This window comes from Natrix helvetica (genome assembly GCF_964273705.1).
Source record: "Natrix helvetica genome assembly, chromosome: 4".
Classification (NCBI taxonomy): domain Eukaryota; kingdom Metazoa; phylum Chordata; class Lepidosauria; order Squamata; family Natricidae; genus Natrix; species Natrix helvetica.
Window position 1 is genome coordinate 71,033,755 of NC_138550.1, and position 22,878 is coordinate 71,056,632.

The following is a 22,878-nucleotide window of genomic DNA, read 5'->3' on the forward strand; positions in this document are numbered from 1 at the left end:
TAGCTTTATAGTCCTTTCCTAATGTAATTAACAGTCCGTATACTATATATTAATGTTTATTTATTCAGTTCATATCCAACTTTCTTCAGAAGTTACATTGCTTTCCACTGACGCCTCCCTACATTTTTCTCCCACAAAAGGAATCCTGTCAACCCAAGTCTCCCCAGATTGAATTGAATTAATTGAACTTTATTTGGCCAAGTGTGATTCAACACACAAAGAATTTGTCTCTGATACAGAAGTGTGCATGCAAATCAACAGAATCATTATCATCATCTCAATAAAAGGGGGGAGAAAGGAAGATAATAATAATGATAGACAATAATACTACAATCAGACTACTACATAGATATTAGACAGTACTGTGAGAATTAGGTATACAGCAGAGTGGTGGTGGGTGGCTGGGAACTGTCCCTGAGTCTAGGTATTTTGGCCTGCAATGCCCTGTAGTGCTGTCCTGAGAAGTTGAAACAATTTATGTTCAAGATGTGAGGGGTCTGCCGATATCTTCTCAGCCCTCCTTATAACCTGCACAATATACAGGTCTTGCGTGGAAAACAGGATGCTTGCAATTGTTCTTTCTACAGTCTTTGCTAACCATTAGACTCTGTACCTCTCCTGTTTGGTTGATGTACCAAACCAGATAGTTATAGAAGTACACATTCAAGTCCAATTTCTTAATCACTCCTAGACCAATTGGCTTTTGAATCCTTCCATCCTTTTTTCAATAGTTCATTAGCCACCATCCCTAGAATAGGGAAGCCTGGAGAGGGAGTCAGTTTCGGTTTGCCTGCCCTGGAGCAATCTCTTCCGATGCTGGCCTTCTTTTGTACCGCTTTGGTGCCGGGAGCTCCCCATCTTTACTACCCGTAAAACTATACTTGGAATTGGGGCGCAGGACAAAAGGTAATCTATGTCCCATAAAACGCGACGAAATACCGAAATAACTAATGACTTTCAATAACTCTAAGGCAGTCCCGCGATAGCCTCTACTACTACATTCCTACCGCACCAAAGCTCCCGCACAGACTATTCATCGATCGCCTAAGCTTACGTTCCTAGACCGCTGCTTCATGACACAGAAAGCCGCGCAGGCCTCTTTCCCCGGCAAAGGGAAGTCCACGTGAGGACAAGGGTGGTGTACTCACAGCGTCAGGCGCAGCCATTTTCACTACAGCAGTCAGCTTGGGGGCACAAGCATGTTGGGAACTGAGAATGCCTGCGCAGCAAAAAGAGGCGGAGCGAGCACTTTTCCTCTGGAAGCCCAGGAGATTGAAAAGAGAAAGTGACGTGTTTATTATCGAATTGCAGGTTGGCCTTTTGTAGTTATTTTGTGTGCCGAAGTAGCCAAAGAGTATGTACATTGTCGATGTTGTTTACTGGGCAGCATGGACCCAACCATCAAAAAAAGTAAGAAACGATTAAAAACTGGAAGGAGGATTTTTATTTAATCCCCTAATACCACCCTTATCAAGAATGTTGACTACTAAATCTATAGGCTTTGATCTTTCCTTTCCTAGGTCGGAGCAGAGGACTTTAAAAGACAAACTAATCTTCCTGGAGAAAGAAAGAAATGGGAGTCCCAAAGTGCTTTTTCAAGAGGCAACTGGACTTTCTGGTCTTTTCTTTGAAGACGTTTCGCTTCTCATCCAAAAAGCTTCTGAAAAACCAGAACGTCCAGTTGCCTCTTGAAAAAGCATTTTTGGGACAACCATGACTTGGATGACTGAGAATCTCATAGACAAAGAAATGGAAGCTTTTGCTTATACCTGTGGTTTGCAAAGTTCTTTCATTCTCGCCTAACAAAGATTGAAATTCAAAGGCAAATATTTATTTCTGAGTCTCTACAAAAAGCCACATTTAGAAAAATTCTTTTCCGATTATTTTTATAGCTTATATACTGATTGCATCTCCCTAAAGTCTAACACTTAAAAATCATGGGCTTCTCCCACAAGAGGAATCCTGTCAACCCAGGTCTCTTCATATTTAAATTCAACTCAAATATCTTGACATAATACTATCATCAAATTTTGATATTACAGTATGAGTATTATCAAATGCAAGAAAGATTCAAAAAGTCTCTTGCTCCATCTCCCGGATAAATTACACAAATACAAATATATGATAATCACGGGTACATTTTTTGATGACAAATGACAAAACATCAGAATAAACATGACTAGTATTTTTGCACCTAACTAGGGCAGAAGTCTGAAAAGCTTGGATTTGCATTGTGATGTTATAATACACATTTAATCATTTTTTGTTACTCCGGTTTGTACTAGGCACCTACAACCTGCTGATAATAAAGAATCAGTGATAAGTTTGGGGCAAAATTGTGTAACATATGAATGAATGTGATATGTGATATGAAGTGAAGGAGCACAGTAATAGTCATTGGGCCTTTCAGAGAACCTAGAATAGCGATGGCAAACCTTTTTGGCTCACGTGCCATAAGTGGGGGGAAGCGCAGGGGGGTCGTGTGCGGGTGTGCCGCACCTATAGTGTGTATGCACGCTTGAGAGGCACTCCCCCCCCATTTCTGCATGCTTTTTTTGCCCTCCCCAGGCTCCAGAGGCTTTATAGGAACCTGGGGAGGGCGAAAACAGCCCCCCCCTGCTTCCCCGCAGGCCCTTTGAAGGCTTCAGAGACCTTCAGGAGCTTCCTTGAAGCCTCTGGAGTGCAAAAAAATGGCCCTATGGGCAAACCGGAAGTTTGGGAACAGATTTCCGGTTTGCTCGTAGGGTTGGTTTAAGCCCTCCGGAGGCTTCAGGCAAGTCTCCAGAAGGTCCCTGAAGCCTCCGGAGGACTAAAAAAGACCCTACAAGCAAACCGGAAGTCACTTCCGGTTTGCTCGTAGGGTCAGTTTAAGCCCTCCGGAGGCTTCAGGGACCTTCTGGAGACTTGCCTGAAGCCTCCGGAGGGCTTAAACCAACCCTGCGAGCAAACCGGAAATCTGTTCCCAAACTTCCGGTTTGCCCATAGGGCCATTTTTTTGCACTCCAGAGGCTTCAAGGAAGCTCCTGAAGCTTCCGGAGGGCCTCGGGGGTGGGAGGCTCTTTTTGCCCTCCCCAGGCTCCTATAAAGCCTCTGAAGCCTGGGGAGGGCAAAAAATGGCTTTTAAAAAGGCTGAACTCAGCTGGCCAGCATGCGCATGTGCACTGGCCAGCTGACAGGGCAACACCTCGCATGCCCTGACAAATGGCCTGACATGCCACCTGTGGCACCCGTGCCATAGGTTTGCCATCCCGGACCTAGAATGAATGAGAACAATTACTGGCAAATATCTGCTTAAAAGAAAAAAAACTTTATAAAAATTACAGCTATTATAATGGTTTTAAAAAAAACTTTTCCTGTCTTTATAGTTTCAGCTCTGAGCATACATTTTACATTTTGTAGATTCTCCTTGGAGAATCCAGCTGATCAACTCCAAAAACTATTATGGGTGCAATAAGAAAGGTATTATGTGATGCCTCTAATATCTTGACAGAAGTTTGTTTTTTGTTAAAATCCCCCTGAATTTCCATAATTCTAGGCTGCAAAGGGAGATACTGGGACTGGTAATTTTTTTAAGTCATGGCATGAGCAAGTTAGCAGTATTAGTGCTGGTCAGATTATTGCCAATTAAGATTTTAAAATATTTCAATTATATTCACACTGTAAATTTGAATTGTTTAAAATTGCTAATGAGTGGTATATTCAATTTAAATATCTCATGATTTCACAAATTGGTTCACATTTAGCTTTATTAGTCATAAGAATATTAAATATACTTCTTGGGTTATTGAATTAAATACTAAAATGTATTGTATAATCAGTTTATAATGAACTAGGGATTTATCAAAATGGGTTGTGGCAAAAAAGATTATTCTTTTACAATATATTTTATAATCAATTTACTACCTTTAATCTATACTGTTTTACAAAATGGCTCATTTGCACGGTAAAGATTTATCAATATAACTGTATAATGCTATATTTAAATGCTAAGTTAATCAGATTCACTTAACAACCGTGTTACTAATTTAAAAACTGCAGTGATTCATTTAACAAATATGGCAAGAAAAGTCATAAAATGTGGCAAAACTCACTTAACACATTTATCATTAAGCAACATAGATTTTGGGCTCAATTGTGGTCATAAATTGAGGACTACTGCATTTCATTTAATAAAATAATCTAGTCAATATACATTCAAAAATGACTTAATATATCCAAATGTTCAATCAATAAAGTCCACTAGTTTGTGGTCTAAAATTGTAACAGCCTTTGTGTCATATGCTTCAACTTTAGACATCAAAGAATAAAAAGATTGCCAAATTCTGTTTTAATTCATATGTATTATGAGCATATTATGAATTTAAAAGATATACCGGTAATTTGGGTGATAGTGCTATGAACTACCAAAAAATCCAAAATTTTATTTAACTACCAGTATATTTATTATATAGCTCACATAAAGATCATGCATTTGTTTTGAAGAATCTGTGGACGTACTATAAGAATTCATGGATGCTGATTGACAATTATCTGACTATAAATATTAAAAAGCAACCTTTTCATCATATAATAAATTCTGCAATTAGCCTAAAAAACATTATCAGAATTTGCATTAACCCCAGCCTGGTTTCTCTAAAAGTCATTTGTCTTTAGAGAGATGACAATAAAGAATTGCATATCTATTTTCCTAAGATAGTTTTTCTTTAATTGATACTTTTTGTTAGACTGGGTACACCACTATGTCAGGCCTGCAGCCATGTTCCTTTTGGATCTTTGACCTGCCACACTTCTATTCTACTATGCTGTTTCTATAATGGGGAAATAGGAGGGGGGATGGTAGGGAGTAGAATGTTATATAGCCAAAATAAAATTCCTTCCTAGATTGCCAAGGTCATCCTTTGTCTTGGCACCTCTGCACCTGACCGGAACTGGATGGGTGGGACTGCCAGCATGGCAGTGGAAGATTGGACTGTGTGATGGACTTGTGGATGTGGGAACTTTAACTTTGGGGGGGGGGGGGGAGGAATGGAAGAAGCTTCAGTTTCAGGTTTTCCCCTAGATGTGCCAGCATGGCTCTCTTAATAAATTGGAACTTTGAGCAGCACGTTGCCTTGGACTCTAATTTAATTTTGGATGCTATCTGGAACATTGACATTAACCCGAATCTCACTTAAAATACTTCACCAGCTACCCCTGAAATTGGGGTGCTGTGCAGGGTGCTGACTCACAGCACTGACCCGACCGTGGGCTGTGCAAAATCTAAGTGAAGATGGAGGAAGGGCCCATGGGGAAAGCAGCAGATGTCGGATCACCTCTCTATGCCAAGACCATCTGCAGACATTCCAAAGCTGGGGGGGGGGCTGCAGAGGGGGAAGGCAAGCTGGAAGCCTTGAGATTTATGGCATCTGGGAAATTGCTGTTGGAGTCGCAGAGGAGTGAGAAGACAGCTTCGACACACGACTAGAGGAGACCAAAACAAACGCCGATTAGCCGACCCGATGATTGGAGCCTCCCAGAATAACTTGCACAGCTGAACGTGAGTGAAATCAACTCTTGCTTTAGCTCAAGACCACCTAGTTGGACCCTAGCCCAGCCCACGTTCTCCATCCATAGCAGAGTTTCTGCAACGCACTGGAGTGGAGATCTTTACTCCTTCCACACAGCAACAAGCGAGTCGGCCCATTACCCTGCAGCTGGACTGAAGCCAACACCAGCGCCCCTTCCCACTGGGGCGCAGACGGGCCCCCTACCAACATGGGGAAATCAATCCAGCCGTCAGAAAGGGGCTTGGGCCACATCTCTCCCTAGCCAGCCACTGATGTTTGGTCTGTAGCCTGTGAATCAAGCACCACTGAGGTGGGCTTTCTTCCCAGGTCATGGATGGGAGAGATACCAATCGACGCCTGCCCTCCTTCAGCAGATGACACCATTTCAGATAACTGGGCAGGGGCAAACCCCTCACTGATTACAGTCCCACCTGCAATGCCCCAACAGGCTCTTGCCCCACCTCAGCCTCGGGGAACGGCCCAGCAAGGGGGCCTACCACCCCAAGCAGCCACCCTACTGCCTGTTCAATGTCAGCAACTCACCCCGTCGGCTCCCACACCCCCTCAATTTCAGACAATGTTTGATGGGACCCCAAGAAAGCTACCGTATTTCCTAAATCGAACTTGGGCATGCATTGATCAATTTGGGGGTCAAGATCCTTTCAATAGAGAATCAATCTCAGTAATAGCAGAAGGGATGAATGAAGGAGAAGCTGCAGAGTGAATAGTGGAGCTCCATGACGAGGCAGCTCCTGAGTTAAAAGATGCAACCGGGTTCCTTCCCTCAGGGAGGGCAATAAAATGCTACCATTGCGGTCAACCTGGCCACTGAGCATGAGAGTGCCTGGCTCCAGCCCCAATCTCACAAACGCATGCACCAACCGCCAGTGCGATAAAGAGAAGGCCCCGGAAGCCAGCAGAAAAAAGTCATCTGGTCCAACAACCTAAGAAAGCTGATTCCCAACCTAAGGAGACAAAAAGTCCAACCGATGGGGAAACCCCTTCCACCTTGGAGGATAGTGAAGACCACCCGATGGTGAGTGCACCCATCATCCCTTTGCCATCAAAGCCAAGCTCCAAGTACCCGAAATGGGGGTGCAAGGGAAGTTGAGGCAATCATGGACACCCAATGCTTAATCAGCATGTCAATTATAGAGTAACTAGGCATACACACTGTCAGGCGAAATTTCACCCTGAGCTAATGAAGTGTAGACCATCGGCTTTCCTAACCAGCATATTTAATATGAAAATAAGAAATAAACAATTCTCCCTAGTGGTGGAGGCAGCATCCAGACTGGGTTAACCTTAATCCAATCATATTGAGGACTGGGTCTTGTAACAAATTTTAAACTCCGCCCCTTGTTGCTAGGTAGACCCAGCTTTTGACTCAGTCTATCAAGAGGACAGTTGCATTATCGCTTTGATCCGTTGTGAAATTAATATTCAACACTTGTGAAAGATTAAAAGTAAGCGAAATTGGACTCCTGCACCTGCTTGGCTGAGCGGAACGACCGGGCTAAAGGTCCTTGCGACCAGGCTGTATGGTCAGAGCCTCTAAGCGCTGACAGCTGTCAAAGGGGACTGACTTGCTGGCTGGATCCTGACTCCCCTATAACATTGTGGACCCTGTAAGGTTTGTGGAAGCCCTTCTTGTTCGCCCCACAGGCTGCGCGCTGAACTGAGACAATTTCTTAAAGCCAGCCTTCAAAAATGTCGGGAAACGCTCCGCCGCTCCTTTAACAGTTGAGCGGCGAACCACGGCTGTTTTTTCCTTTGATAATTGTCTCCGAAGCTTTTAAAGCGGACGCGGAGCAACTCAGGGAGCTAAAGAAGTTAAAGAAAGCCACTCATAAGCCTGTCACCAGGCAGCAGGAGAGGGAGATCGCGGCAGTTAAAAAGAGCGCGAAGCGCCATTTTCAAAGAGCTATCAGTGACTTCAAAATGGCGACCGTCAGTTCGCAGCCGCTCAATTTGACAGCTGAAGCTTCAACTGAACCTCAGGCTTCCCTGACAGGAGAGACATCTTCTAAGCCTAATTCTCCTCCTCAGCCAGTCACTGTTGGAGACAAGGGTTCCAGCACTGGCAACAAAAAGAAGTCTGTTAAGACAGACAATCTTAAAAAGTCAAAAAAGCCAGCCAGCAATGAGAAACAAAAGGAAAAGAAAGCAGCCAAGAAAAAGAATTCCTCTCCTAAGGCTTTTGACAAGCCCATTCAGAATCAGGGCCAATTGTCTCTCCTACTCTCTCCTGGGGACAACCCTATTAACTCCATATTCCCCATAGATGTGTCCAACCTTTGGGGATCATCCCAAACGCCTCTAACTCCCATGGCAGGCAGTGGGGTTGAATTGCCACCGATAGTACAGAGGATGGACTCTTTACCCTCCACCTCCAATCCTTTGAACCAGCCACAAGGGGGCTATGCTCCTATGCTCTTGCCAAACTTTCAAGAGATTATTGCCTCTGCTATTTCTCAAGGCATCTCGGCCAGCTTCCAGCAGCAACAGGCCTTCGCGCTCAGACAAACACCCACCTCTTCCACTGTTCCACCTGCTCCAACCCAGGCTCCTCTCTCTACAGAGGCGGTGGTGTCTGATTTAGAGGACATGGACCAATCCTCAGAGTCTGAGGATGGTGAACTAAGAGAGGCAGAGTTATCTGAAGATGAGGGTAGGGAACCTGATCAGAAATCCTTTTCTGGACTTTTCCCTCCTGCCTTGTTCCCTTCTCTGCTCTACAAGACCAGGGCAGCCTCCAAGATAGGTCCTCAACCCGCAGTGACCGCGCCTCGACCTACGACCGTTTGTGCAGAGTCCTTGTATGCTGAGCAGGCACCCCCAGCTGACACCATTCCAATGCCTAAAGTGTTCGTGGACACGATCCAGAGACAGTGGGCCACTCCTACCTCAGGGCCTAACCCATCGGTCACTGATAGGAAATTCTTTAATGTTGCCAACGAGCTAGCCCAGTTCCTAGCTGTTCCTCCTATTGACGCTCCGGTGATCACCCTTTACACACCGGCACACATGCCAGGGGCACCGGAAGACGTCCTCAAACCAGAGGAGAAGAAAGCAGACCTGACCCTACAAAGGGGTCATCAGGCAGCTGCCTGGGCGGTAAAGGCTGCCACTACAGCTTCCTTCTTTACCCGCCCTTGTGTACTGTGGCTCCAAGAACTGCAGCAACACATCCCTGTCTCTGATGTCAGGGCCCACCAGGACGTTACCAAGCTGGTGGCTGCAATTCAATTTGCGTCTGATGCCACCCTAACCTCCGCCAGGTTCGCGGCCAGGGCCATGGCCTCATCTGTGGCTTCCAGGAGATTGCTGTGGCTTCGTCAGTGGCAGGCCGACGCTCGCCACAAGTGGAAGCTGGCTTCTGCCCCCTTCAAGGGGGGGGTCTCTTTTCGGGGACGCCTTGGATCCCTTCCTGATCGAAAATAAAGAAAAAAGGAAGGTCCTTCCCTCTGCCCCGAAGAAGGGCTTCAACCGCCAGTCACCTTATTCCAGGCGCTTCTCCTTTCGGAGTCAGGAACCCGTTTCGTCATTTCGGAACCAAGAATATGGTTCCTCCTTTCGGGGGGCGGACTATGTTACCCAAGGGTATAGGGGAGGCTATGCCCCCAGGCAGAGGTCTCAACCTGACCGTTTCCAACGGGGTAAATCTGCCAGGCGGCCCTTTCGAGGAGGGGGGGTCGCTACTATCGTAGAACCTAGACCCCCCGCATCCAGTTATCCCATCGGAGGTAGATTAGCCAGGTTCGCCCACGTTTGGGAGACTACTACCTCTGATGAATGGGTCAGAACCACAGTTAGGCAAGGGCTTGCCCTTGAGTTTATCTCCAACCCCCCCAGTTCCTACAGGGCCTGCCCAGTTTCCTCCAACCCAGCTCGCAGGCGTCTCATGTTGGAGGCCATCCAACATCTACTTGACATTTCGGCCATACAACCGGTTCCAGCCGATTAACGTGGGCTGGGGTTTTATTCCATCCTCTTTGTCATTCCAAAGGCCTCGGAGGGCTGGAGAGCTATTTTGGATCTCAAAAGATTAAACCGGTTTATTTGTTACAGACGTTTCAAAATGCATTCCTTACATACTATTCTGAACTCCATCAGACATGGAGACTTGTTGTGTTCCATTGACTTAACGGAGGCCTACCTCCATGTCCCTATTTTACCACAACACAGGCAGTTCCTTCGTTTTGCGTATTCAGGTCATCATTTTCAATACACTGCCCTCCCCTTTGGTCTATCTTCAGCCCCTCGGGTCTTTACAAAGATCCTGGCTGCCTTGATTGCGGCTCTGAGGGAAGTGCCCATTCGCCTCCAGGTGTATCTGGATGACATACTTATCCAGTCTTCATCCCCACGACAGGCATGAAGGGACCTTGCATCCACTATGCAGGCACTTCAGGAACACGGTTTTTCCATCAATGTACCCAAGAGTAATTTACATCCTTCCACCAGGTTGGTGCACTTGGGAGCTTTGATTGATACAGAGGCATGCCAGGTGTACTTGTCTCGTGAGAGACAGGACAATATTAGAGCCTTGGCAAGCCAGGTGGCCATGGCACACAGGTGCTCCTTGGCTTCTCTATCTAAATTGCTGGGTACCATGGTGTCAGCCATTGGAATTGTCCCGTGGGCTCGGTTACACTCACAACGCCTACAATGGTTCCTCTTGCCGTTTCAGAGGAAGTTCGTGAGCTGCTCCCTGGCCAAGGTCCTGGTCCCGGCGGAAGTCAAGCATTCGCTCAGTTGGTGGACGTCTCCAGCAATCTCAAAGGGTCTTCTTTTCAAGGATCAGGACTTCCTAACTGTTACCACAGATGCCAGCCTCTTTGGCTGGGGGGCTACCTTTCAAACTCAGGTAGCGCAGGGCCAGTGGGACCAGGAGGCCAGAACACACAATATCAACTGGCTGGAATTGAGGGCGGTCCATCTGGCCCTCCGTCAGTTCCTTCCTGGGGTGACGGGGAAACATGTGTTGGTGCTCACGGACAACATATCAGCAAAGGCTCACATAAACCGTCAAGGGGGCACCAAATCTTGAGCTCTCTTGGACGAAGCCATGAGACTGGGCCTTTGGGCGGAAAAACACTTGCTGTCCCTCACCGCGGAACACATCTCGGGGGTGGAGAATGTTCAGGCAGACTGGCTCAGTCACGAGACTCTGGACAATGCCGAGTGGCAGCTCCACCCCTCAATTTTCCAGGACATTGTGGACAGGTTCGGCATGCCTGTGATAGACCTCTTTGCCACCCCACAAAACAGTCAGCTTCCCAGGTTTTTCTCCCGGTACCCGGCGTATCAGTCAGAGGGGGTGGATGCCCTGAGGTGCTCGTGGCCTACGGGCCTCCTATATGCCTTCCCGCCTCTACCCCTTTTGCCCAGGGTCATTCAGAAGGTTCTGAGGGAGATGGCCGAGGTGGTGTTGGTAGCTCCACACTGGCCTCGCAGGACCTGGTTCGCCGACCTGCGAACTCTTTCAGTGGACAGGCCCTGGAGAATACCTCGGGACAGGATATCGCTCCGTCAGGGGTCGCTGGAACATCCAGACCCACAGTGGTTCCAGTTGACCACCTGGCATTTGAGCGGGGCATCCTGAGGGGTGACAATTTCTCTCCCAAGGTCATTACAACTATTCAGGCTGCCAGGCGACCGTCCACGGATAGAATATACAATGCTACCTGGAGAATTTTCTGTTCTTGGTGTGCGGGTAGGACCTTGGACCCAATCAGGGTCACAATACCACAGCTATTAGAGTTCCTACAGGAAGGGTTGGATAAAGGGCTAGCACCGAACACCATCCGGAGACAAGTGGCAGCCATTTCGTCAGTTTTCGCTTGCAAGGGGTCCCCCTCCTTGGCTCAGCTGCCCATGGTACGTAGCTTTCTCAGGGGGGCTTCCAATCTTAAGCCCCCTGCAGTCCATAGATACCCTTTCTGGGATTTGACCAAGGTCCTTGAAGCCTTGACCAAGGCCCCCTTTGAACCACCAATACAGATACATTATCTTCCATCACGGTGATTGGTCGAATCGGACGTGTCCAGATATCTGTGATCAAAGCATCAAACCACATTAGAGAATTACAAGCATCTGAAACACAAGCATATTCAGCTTCAGTAGATGAACATGAAACAAAACTCTGTTTTCTCACTTGCCAGTAAACTGGACATCCATTCAGGAACATCATGTAACCAGAAGTACTTTTGCATGATTTCTTATCACTTGCCCAATCAGAATCAGCATAACAACATAACTTTGGATGATCAGTGTGTGTTGGTTCTAGCAACAACTTCATGTGTTTAGTGTGTTTCAGGTATTTCAATAACTTCTTAGTGCATGTCCAATGAAATTGTGTTGCCTTACCTACGTGATAAAAGATTAACACTAAGTGCAATGTCGGGTCTGGTCCAACTACTAATGTATAATAGTGACCCAATGACTGAACGATAAAGTGTTTGGTCCTCGAACTCAGGACTTGGTTCATGTGTTAAGTTGTGAAAATCTGTTTGCATGGGTGTCTTTGTTGTGTTAGCATCTTTCATGTTGCAATGATGCAAAATGTGGTCAATTTTCTCCTCTTATGAAAAACTAAACCCCTTCTGTGTTTTTTTAATCTGAACACCTAAGTAAGTGCTAATGTGACCTAAAGATTTCAGTGTGAAGTATCTCTGCAAACTTTTTGCAAAAATCTCACTCATTTTCTTATTTGGACCAATATAAACAATGTCATCAACATAAACAAGAATTATCTCATATGCATTGTTAGATCTTTTTGTGAACACGCATTCATCAGTTTCGGACTTAATAAAGCCCATTGAATTTAGTTTGTCAGTAAGACATAAGTACCACATTAAACCTGACTGTTTCAGACCATAAAGACTTTTGTTCAGGAACCAGGTATCCCCTTCTTGCTGTCGGAATCCTGGAGGGCTTCTCACATAGATCTCTTCATCTAGGTCTGCATGTAGATAAACTGTCCACATCAAATTGGAAAACTTCTAAACCAAGAATAGTTGCAGTGGTTAAAGCAATTTTTACACTCTCAGTTCTGACTGTTGGTGAGTAAGTGTTTGTATAGTCCTCAGGATAACGTTGAGCGAACCCCTGAGCTACAAGTCTGGCTTTGTACAAAGACTCGCCATTCGGTTTCTTCTTGATTCTGTAGACCCATCGAGTGCCAATGACTTTCTTGTTTGCTGGAGGTTTTGCAGGTGTAAATACATTAAGTTTCTTTAAACTGTCCATTTCATCCTGCATTGCATCATACCATTTGTCTTGCTCTGAATCAGGAAGCTGCTTGATTTGTGTGAATTGTCTCAGGAGGAAGAGTAACATTGCAAATCAAAGGCAAGGATGTTTTTGTCAGTTGCCACGAATATCGTTGTGGAGGGATTCCTTTTGTGACCCTCTTGGAACGTCTCGGAACAACAGTCCATTCTTCTTTTTCTTCGTCCTTGTCCTCACGTTCGTCGCTAGCATCAGCATCCGCGGTTTGCGAAAACAGAACATCAGGTTGTGAAGAACTGGTAGAAGGAATATCTGCCTCTAAATTGTCATCAGGCTGCGTGGCATCTGCAACATCATCTCTAGGAAAATAAACTCCAGGATCATTGGAATGAATCCTGGACCAGTCAATATCTTCCTCAAAATTAGCAGATTGTGAAATGACAATCACATGTTTAGGATCAATAAATTTGCTCCATTTTGAGTTATCATCAATACCCATAAATCTCAGTCTCTTTGCTACTGGATCTCCCTTTCTTGTGAAACGTGTTAAGAAGCATGCACAGTAAATCATTGCTGATAAGGCTTATGACCTGCGCAGTATATCTCAGTTCAGCTAGCAAACAATTAACGCAGTGACACACACAAGACCCCTAGCCCATCCTATTTGGTTTGAGCAGGTAGATGGAATGCTAATTGGGGGACCCCAGCCATGTTAATTACTGAATTGGTAAAGTTACACATAGGCTGCCACTATGAGTTCCTCAGATTCATCGTGGCTCCAAAGATGCAGGAATCAATTATCTTGTGGCTTGCATGGCTGGACAAATGGGCACCTAAAATAAAGTGGGAGGACGGCATTCAGAAATTGACTATTAGCCTTGGGCCGTTATCACCGGTGCAGCCAGAGAGCCACCCAGGGACAATCGAACCCAAAAAAGCAGACCACCCAGAGCCTGCAGCCCATGCAGCAGACACAAAACCCCCAGGGATCCAGCAAGTACCAAAAGACTACTGGGACTTGGCGGGGGTGTTCAGTGAGGAAGATCGCAACTATCTTCCCCCTCATCGGCCCACTGATTGCGCAATAGAATCCATACCTGGGGCTACCCTACCAAAACCAAAAATGTACTCCATGACTCTCATAGAAATGGTAGAATTGAGGAAGTACATTGACATCAATTTGAAATGAGGCTTTATTGAACCAGCTAAGTTGGAAGTAGCGGCCCCAGTGCTCTTCAAAAAAAAAGAAAGATGGCGGTGTTCATCTCTGTATTGATCGGCGGGGTTTGGATGCCATATGTGTAAAGGACACCTGCCCCTACCCCTCATGAAAAATATGTTGAACCAGAGGGATGTGGCTGAATCCCAGCAACAGGACGTGTTCTCCAGAGGTCTCTCTGAAGAACCGTCAGATTCCTGCTGTATCAGAGAAGGGTGACCTGTAACCCCACCATAGCTGCCCTGTAGAGACAGTGAAGAGGGGGAGCACAAATGGGTGTGGTTGGGGAACCCGCAACTCCCTTAAAACACCTGCATTTGCCCCTGGACCCAAAGCAGGAAAGGTAGCCAACGTGAGCTATCGCAGCTGGAAGGCCAGACAAAGCACCGGAATCAGTGTGGACAGCATTTGGGTGAGATAATAAGAGTGCTTGAAAGTGCAACATTCCTGTAAATTAACTTTTTAACCTCCGGTTAAAGCTTTTTAAAGAGAGAGTGGCAGAAGAAAGGGGGGAATGAACATTACAAAGCTCTCCCTCCCTCGGGCCAGCAGTGAACGGACGGGGCCGTTAGACAGAAGAAAGGAAGTGATAGATCTTGATAATTGATTAAGGATGTTAGAAAGCAAATCGGAAGCCCTTGGTGTTTAACATTCACTCTATGCCTATGATTTTCTTGGTAACTTGGTAACTTTTAAGTATCGCTGAGATTTGCTTTCGAAGACAGGAACTTAAAAGAAAATATGTTAAATAAATTGTCTGCATTGCTGTCTAGTAGCAAACAGTACCTGGCAAAAGCTGCCTAAGAAAAGTTGACCTCGAAACATTGTGGATAATAACAAAATGATACTAAATTATATTTGGATTGGTGGAAATACCATCCCAAGGAAACATAATCTGAGATTTGAAATATACACCAACAATAATAGAAAAAGAAAGGGAGAGAGGAGGAGAGAAAGAAAGGAAGATGGGAAAGAAGAAAGAGGTAAGGAGAGGAGGATGGAAGAGAGAGAAAGAGAAGGAGAGAGGGTAGGAGGGGGAAGAGGAAGCAGTAAGAGAAAGGGAAGGGAAGAAGAAAGGAGGAGAGGAGGAAGGAAGAAAGTAGAGAAGGGAGGGAGGGAAAAAAGAAAGGGAAAACAAGGTGGTGTTACAAAAGGAGGAAAGGATGGCAAATAAAGCAACCAAACTGTACATTATAACCTGTTGTGGCCCAGCCGTTGCCGTTGCCACCAGACTCCGAGAGTGAGGGTCCCTACGAGTCAGCCCCAGAGGAGATAGGCGACCCTGGACAGGGTTCAGACGCTGAGCAGGGATCCGAGAGTCTTGTCGGCCACCAGGAGGCGCCTGAGGCATGGAGCAGCAGTGAGAGCCAGAGGAGGGGGGCTCCCGATGCCATGCCTTGGAGCAGCGGGGAACACTCACGAGACAGTGAGTCAGAACTCAGCAGGGAGTTTCTGGATGCCCGTTACCATAGACGCAAGGAGGGTGGGCGTAATTATAGGTGGTAAAGAGCTCTCAGCTGCTATTTGGGAGGCTCCCTTTCCAGGTTATAAAAGGGTTGACTGTGCATACGCCCTTTGCAGCAGTCAACAGAAGACTTATGCCAGAAGTTCTAGTCTGGAATTCTAGCAAGCTGGATATCTGCTTTTGTGTTCTGTTCCTGTGAGTTTTGTCTTGGTGGCTTGCTGCCACGGAACCTCTTGTTTGTTTGTGCAATAAACCTTGTTCCCTTGTACTGTTCCGGAGTGTGTGTTCTGTGTGGGCAACGGAGGAAGGGGGGTCAGAACAATAACCTATTAAATGGAATAATAAATGTATAAGAATGATAAATGTAGGAGAGGAAGAGCCAATGTCGTGACGAGATGACATGCAATCTCAATGTTCTGAGATCGGCATCGATACTTTTGCCGCTGGGTGGTCCAAACAGACCTAAACCATCCCACAGAGACGGTGAACAGGAAAAATACGTCTTGCTGATCTCAGGGACATCTCAAAGTCCCTGATAGATACAAGAGAAGTTCTTCAAGCTGGTGACAAAAAATCCAGCCATTAGGTTGATGAAGTCGGGGCGGCTCCAAAATGGAAGGGTACAGAAAGAGAAAGTGTTTCCAGCTGGGGAGGAATTTTTACCGTTTTAAAAGAGACTGCCTATAAAAAACTTAAAACTAATTTAAATTGGAGAACAGAAGAAATAAGTGGCGGAATTAAATTTGGAATGGTTTTGGACAGTGGGTTATCTTACTTCTTTAATGCTATCTTCATGGATGGAATTTATGCAAGCCTTTTAAATGAATGGATTAAGTTTTCTTCTATTTTTTTCTTTTATTATTCTTTATAACCTATGGACTAAAATTCTCCTTTCATTACAGTGGGTGTTCTTCTAACTCATTCAAGAATCTGACTTTTTTTAAAACTTGAAATACAAAAAAGATACAAAAAGAAACAAAGAAGATTGCAACAATAACACTGCTACTCGAAGACTGGTGGTTTGTGTATTGGAAACGAAACACTCTTACTTTTCTCACTGATTATCCTGGCTTGGCACTCCAAGGTCTCACTGCTTGTTTATAGGGAGTGATAAGAAGAAAAGCATACAGATGTCCCTTTGAAGTATATCTTTAACCAGAGAAAGGTGAAAATAAAACATTATTGTGAATCTATGCTTAATCTTGTTAAAACCTTCCAAGCTAGAGCAGCACTGTGTCAGGCCTGTAGTGATGTTCTTTTTAGGATCTTTGGCCTGCCACACTTTCTTATAATTTTCTATGCAGTTTCATTAGTGTAGTAGTTGGGAGGGGGGAATAGAAAGTAGTAGAATTGTGGAATGTTTTGTTGTCATTCTTTCTAGAAGCTCAAGGTCATCTTTTGTCTCCGCACCTCGACACCTGACCGGAAGCAGAGGGGTGTAGATGCCAGCGTGGAAGATGATGATTGGAACATGTGATGGATTTATGGGGTGTGGGGATAGATCATGAACTTTCAACTGGGTGGAATTCCAGGAAGAACATTAGAGTTGGAATTCCATAGACGTGCTAACTTGCCTGTATGAATAAATTGGAACTTTAAGGATGATTCTGCCTTGGTCTCTGATTGATTTCATGCATGGTATTTAGAACGCTGACATATTGTTTGTTAGCTGGAGATAATGGCACAATTTCAACAGCAGAAAGAAATTTTAAGTCTGCAAAAGATATTCTCAGAAATACAGAAATTATCAAACACATGAGAGGACAGAGAAGAAGTTGGATGACTTAGTGCATCTAATAGTAAAATACGATGAAGAAGTTGGAGAGGTTTATCAAATGGAAAAAATGGTGGTTAAAATCCTAAAAATCGAAGAGGAAAATGAATATAAAGAAATTAAAATTGCTAATATTTATAGTGATTGGTTTGTCTCTGAAAATGGAAAGAGTGGAATACTGAAAGAGGAATGAAATGGAGGGGAAATCTACCCCAGATGGCAAGATACAGAAGAAGAAAAAACAAAAGAATTTATGGATTTAAAGAGAGAAATTTTATTAGCAATATCATTGATAACATACCGACAATCAAAGATAAGCTGATTAAGGAAACAGAAGAAGGGCATCAAAATTACATGAGAGATTTTATAAGCAAGGAGTTGCTAAGAGGAGTCCATACAAAGTTGATTAAGGAGATGATTAGAGGACTAACACCACAAATGGCAGAAGATATGAGACTGTTTTGCTAATGAAAAGATACAGGTTAGTAGATGGAAGAGTATAATGTAAAACTAGTTAAACTTGGTGAAATTTAGTGACAATAGATATAGTTAAATAAATAATTGATAATGATAATAATGTATACAATGTGTAGAGTTATGATAAGTAATAATTGGATATGAATAGTGAATGGTACCCATGAAAGGAAGATTAGAAATCTTTTGGATTATATATAAAGGTTAATAAAAAAGAATAAGTTAGATACAGTTAAGTCTTGATTATTAGGGGGAAATGTTATGATGCAGGATATAGTTAAATAAAGGAGGGATAATGATAACAACGTATATATATGTATGGATACAACATAAGGAAACTGGATGTAAATTGTAAACAGTAATTTGGAAAGGAGGATTAGAAAACTTTGTTATTAAATATTATGGATGTTTAGCTAGAATAGGATATAAGGATTCAGTGTTATTGGAGGATTTTAGAAATAGTAAATGAAATGCCAGTATGTGGTTATGTATTAAATCTTGGTATATTTTATGATAAATAACGTTTAAACAATTTTAGTCAAATGAAAATGGAGGTATGATGATGGTAAAATGTATAAATATCTGAGTTAAAATACTTGAGTTAATATGAATTATGTTTGTTGACTGTGGAAGAGATGCACGAAAGCCTTTTTGTAACCAACTGATACACTTTCTACAGTATGTAAAGAAGGTTGTGTTGTCACTTCCGGTTCCGGCTGCGGTTCGCGACGGGCATGCCTTGCTCGCCCCGCGCGCTCCTGCTGGGCTCCCTCTTGATCAGGGGGGCACAGGAAGCCTCGTAGGGGCTCCTGCCGAGGGGGCGGCTTAGCAGGGGACCCGCATCGCCCTAGGCATCAGGACGCAAAAGGGGAGGCGCTTCTGCGTCTTCGTGTTGAGGCAGCTGGGTGAAACTGACGATTTGAAGGACGCAGTTACAATGCGGTGAGATGGAGATTCCCCCCGTTCCCTTTTATGACTGAAGGAAAAACAAAAGGACTGTCAGCTCTTTAGAAAAAACTTTCAACCCGTTCCTGGGAAGTGTGACTGGAGGGAGGGGGATTCCCCCCCCTCTTGGATAAGCGGCTTTAAACTGCTCTCTGCCCCCAGAGGAGGAGGGGGGAGCTCTGGAATGAAGTCACGCTCATAGCAAACAGCAGATTTATTTTACTGCAATTGTGAAAATGAGGTGATGATCTGTTTCTTTTTGAAAACTTTTGGTTTGTTGCCTTCTGATCCCGGAGCTGGCAAGGCAAGATGGCACACTTCCGTTGTCTTCATGTTCTTTGAAATTTGACTCCACCCACAGAAACTGCTGGCATTTTGTCTTTGTCTCTGTGACACTCAGAGATATCTCTTGTTATACTTTATCCTGGACTTGGAACAATGGACTTTATTGCCTGGACTTAGAATTGAGAAAAGGTCTCTATTTGTCTGGACTCCCTGCCTCGTGATCTCTCTCGGCTATCCACTTTTACAACTGTTTCTTCTCTGTACTGACACAGTCACTTCTGAGCTCTTCTTACTACAATGCCACCCAAAAGACCACCACCGGGGAAACTGGGTTTTGCTGGCTCTGCCCCAGCATCTTCAACGTCCAGCCCCAGTGGACAACAGACACTAACATCTTTGTTCCAGCCTAAGCCCCCAGAGGTGGACTTTCAACAGATATTTCAACAACTCTTAAAGGGGCAGGAGGACTTTAAAAACCAATTGAAAGAAATGAACGAGCAGCTCAGAGAGAACCAAGACCGAGCGATCCAAAATTCACGGAGACTGGAACTTTTGGAGGAGGGGACGGCTGAGATGAGGAGGGAGGTGAAGGGGGTGCAGAAAGGAAACCAAGAACTTGAGAACCACCAGATAAAAGTGAAATTTGAAAGGATGTCCTTTTTTCTTAGATTTCAAAATGTAATTGAGGCTGATGATGAAGATCTGAGGGATATTATGACAAATTTATTGGCTGAATATATTAAAAAAGACAGACAACAGATGGGGTGGGACATGGACCTGGTCTATAGAGTAAACTCAGCTTATGCCAGAACACACAATGTTCCAAGGGAGGTACACATTAAATTTCTCAGAAAGACCACAAGAGATGAGATTCTGAGTGCACAAAGGGGGCAAGCACTAAAATACAAGGATAGAGAAATAGCCATTCTGAAACAAATCCCAAAGAAAGTTAGAGATAAAAGAAAAAATTATTCGCTTCTAGAGGAGAAATTATACCAGAAAGGGGTGTGGTTCAGATGGCTTATGCCAGAAGGTATGCTAATATTCTGGGAGGACACGAGAGTTAGAATCAACACAACTATGGAGGCTGAGGCCTTCATGGAAAAAAACAAAGTCCTCCTAGATAAACCTGATGACACTACACGGGACATACAGGACACGGGAGGTGCCGGAGCCCTGCTGGAGGGGGGAGAAGAGGCAACATCGAGAAAACTCACATCACAAAAATGAACTAGAAAATCTGTTTGATATAAAATGATTGAAATTATTTGAAGATAAAAGGTTATATGCTGACAAAATACTATTAAGTAGCAACAATTTAATGTATTAATAAATGAAAGTTATGAGAATGGGGGGGAGGGCCATTTCCTGCATAATGTAACTGTCAAAATTTGTAACTTTACCCACCATCCCTTTTCCTGATTATTTTTCTTAAAACAAATAAAATTTTTGGTTTTTTTTAAAAAAAGAAGGTTGTGTTGTGTTTGTTTTGAAAATTAAAAATTAAAAAAAAGAATGATAAATGTAAAGAAGAAGAACAATTATGTGAATGTATACTTAAAATACTATGTAAGAGAATAAAAAAATAAAAAATTCTTTGGAAAGATATGTTGAACCACTTGACCAAAGGCAAGTTGTTCACCAAACTGGACTTGAGAGAGGCGTATTACCGCATACGAATCAGAGAAGGAGATGAATGGAAGACCGCTTTTAACGGCCCTCTTGGCAGTTTTCAATTCAAAATTATGCTGCTTGGGCTACAAGGGGCCCCTGCAATCTTAATGCAGTACATAAATGAGGTGCTACATGAGCACCTGTACCGCGGAGTGCTCATTTATCTTGATGACAGTGTTAGGCCTATAGTTATGTTTCTTTTAGGATCTTTGGCCTGCCACACTTTTTATTAATTTCCTATGCTGTTTCATTAGTATAGTAGTTGGGAGGGGGGAATAGAAAGGAGTAGGATTGTGGAATGTATTGTTGGCATTCTTTTATAGAAGCTCAAGGTCATCTTTTGTCTCGGCACCTTGACACTTGACCGGAAGCAGAGGGGTGTAGATGCCAGCGTGGAAGATGATGATTGGAACATGTGATGGATTATGGGGTGTGGGAATAGATCATGAACTTTCAACTGAGTGGAATTCCAGGAAGAACATTAGAGTTGGAATTCCATAGACGTGCTAACTTGCCTGTATGAATAAATTGGAACGTTAAGGATGATTCTGCCTGGTCTCTGATTGATTTCATACATGGTATTTAGAACGCTAACATTATTCCAACTCTCTCTTTAAAATAATTCACTAGCACCCCCCCTTGCAGGGTGCTGAATTCCCAACGCTGACCGGGACAGTGTAAAATATCAGTGAAGAAATAATGAGAAAGCTTTTGGTGATAAGAAGCTGAGAGCCGACGCTTCAAAGGCAAAGGAATCTGCTTCCAGATTTATTGCATCTGACAAGAGGATGGAGGGGGCTGGAAAAGACTTTTCTACACCCGGTTAGAAGAAGAAAGGAATGGAGATTCAAGCCATCCCCATACAATCATCTCTGATGGGCTTCCCGGACCATTTCGGACAACTAAACGTGAGTGCATGCTCCCCCTCTTTCCCCCTAGCTTGGAAGCAAGGCTTGGGGAAAAACCTGGATTGGAGATTTTGACTCCTTCCAGACATGGAAGGCTTATTACCCTGAAACTGAGTGGGAGACAGATTCCCTATCAAAATGGGAATTTCAACCCAGCCAGCAAGAAGGGATTTGGCCAGCATCTTTCACTTACCAGCCACCACAAATGGGGCTGCAACCAGTGAATGAAGCACCACCAAATTGGGCTTTCTTCCCAGGGCATGGATGGAAAAGATTCCAGTGGGCAAATCCATGGCCATCAACATGGGAAAATGCTCCAAGCCAGCAGAGGGCACCTACTTGGCCCATAACTCCTCCAAGCCAGCAGGAGGGTCCTTGGAACATTAAACCCCCCTAGCCAGCCATCATTGGTTGAGCTGCAACCTGTGAAGCAGGCAGCCCTGGGATGGGTCTTAACCCCAGGTCATGGATGGGAGGAATGCCAGTGGGCACCTGCCCTCCCTCAGCAGATGGCACCATGGCAGAAAACTGGGCAGTGGCCAACCAAGGGATTGATCTCCCCACCAGTTCCAGTCTCCCCTGCAAGGCCCCAAAAGGTTCTTACCCCACCTTCCTACAGAGAAGAAATCTCCATGGAAGAAGGTATTACCAAAGGGAGGCCTGCGGGATGGATGGCGGGAAAATGTGCACCTGCAATCCCCCAACTGGTTCTTACCCCACCTTCCTACAGAGAAGCAATCTCCACCATGGAAGAAGGGATTACCAAAGAGAGGCCTGCAGGATGGGAAGCGGGACAAGGTATATCTGCAATGCCCCAAAAGGTTCTTACCCCACCTTCCTACAGAGAAGCAATCTCCACCATGGAAGAAGGGTTTACCAAGGGGGAAGCTGCAAGTTGGAGAGCAAGCCAATGTGATGAAATGGTTCCTAAGTTTAGAGATGTAACTAGGTTCCATTCCTCATGGGGGCCAATAAAATGCCACCATTGCTGTCAACTTGGCCACAGAGCGTCAGAGTGCTTGGCTCCAGCCCCCATGCCACAAACGTGCGTACCAACCACCACGGCGGTAAAGAGAGGGCCCCAGATGCCACCACAGAAGAGTCATCTGGGCCAACAACCTCTGGAAGACGATCCTCAACTTAAGGTGACGAAGTGTCCTACCAAGGGAGAGGCCTCAGAAGAGGAGGGGGGAAAGCCCAACCGACCTCTGGAAGAGGATCCCCAACTTAAGGTGACAAAGAGTCCTACCAAGGGGGAGGCCTCGGAGGAGGGAATTGGTGAAGAACAAATGTGTGTACCAATCGCCACAGTGGTAAAGAGAGGGCCCCAGATGCCACCACAGAAGAGTCAT

General features: G+C 44.7%; 1 protein-coding gene and 1 long non-coding RNA gene across 2 annotated transcripts in view; one reads left to right on the forward strand and one right to left on the reverse strand.

Moving 5' to 3' along the window:
• WDR55 (WD repeat domain 55) overlaps nt 1-1,372 on the reverse strand; it is a 50,657-nt gene extending 49,285 nt beyond the window's left edge. The window contains exon 1 of the mRNA XM_081950906.1: nt 1,149-1,372. Within this exon, the coding sequence (XP_081807032.1) occupies nt 1,149-1,364 (216 nt within the window). The 5' untranslated portion in view covers nt 1,365-1,372. The remainder of the gene's footprint in view (nt 1-1,148) is intronic.
• Nucleotides 1,195-21,003, forward strand: LOC309390960. The gene is made up of 3 exons (XR_014175204.1): nt 1,195-1,311; nt 16,369-18,405; nt 20,417-21,003. It is a non-coding gene; the product is annotated as an uncharacterized lncRNA (long non-coding RNA).
• Nucleotides 21,004-22,878: the final 1,875 nt, after the last annotated feature.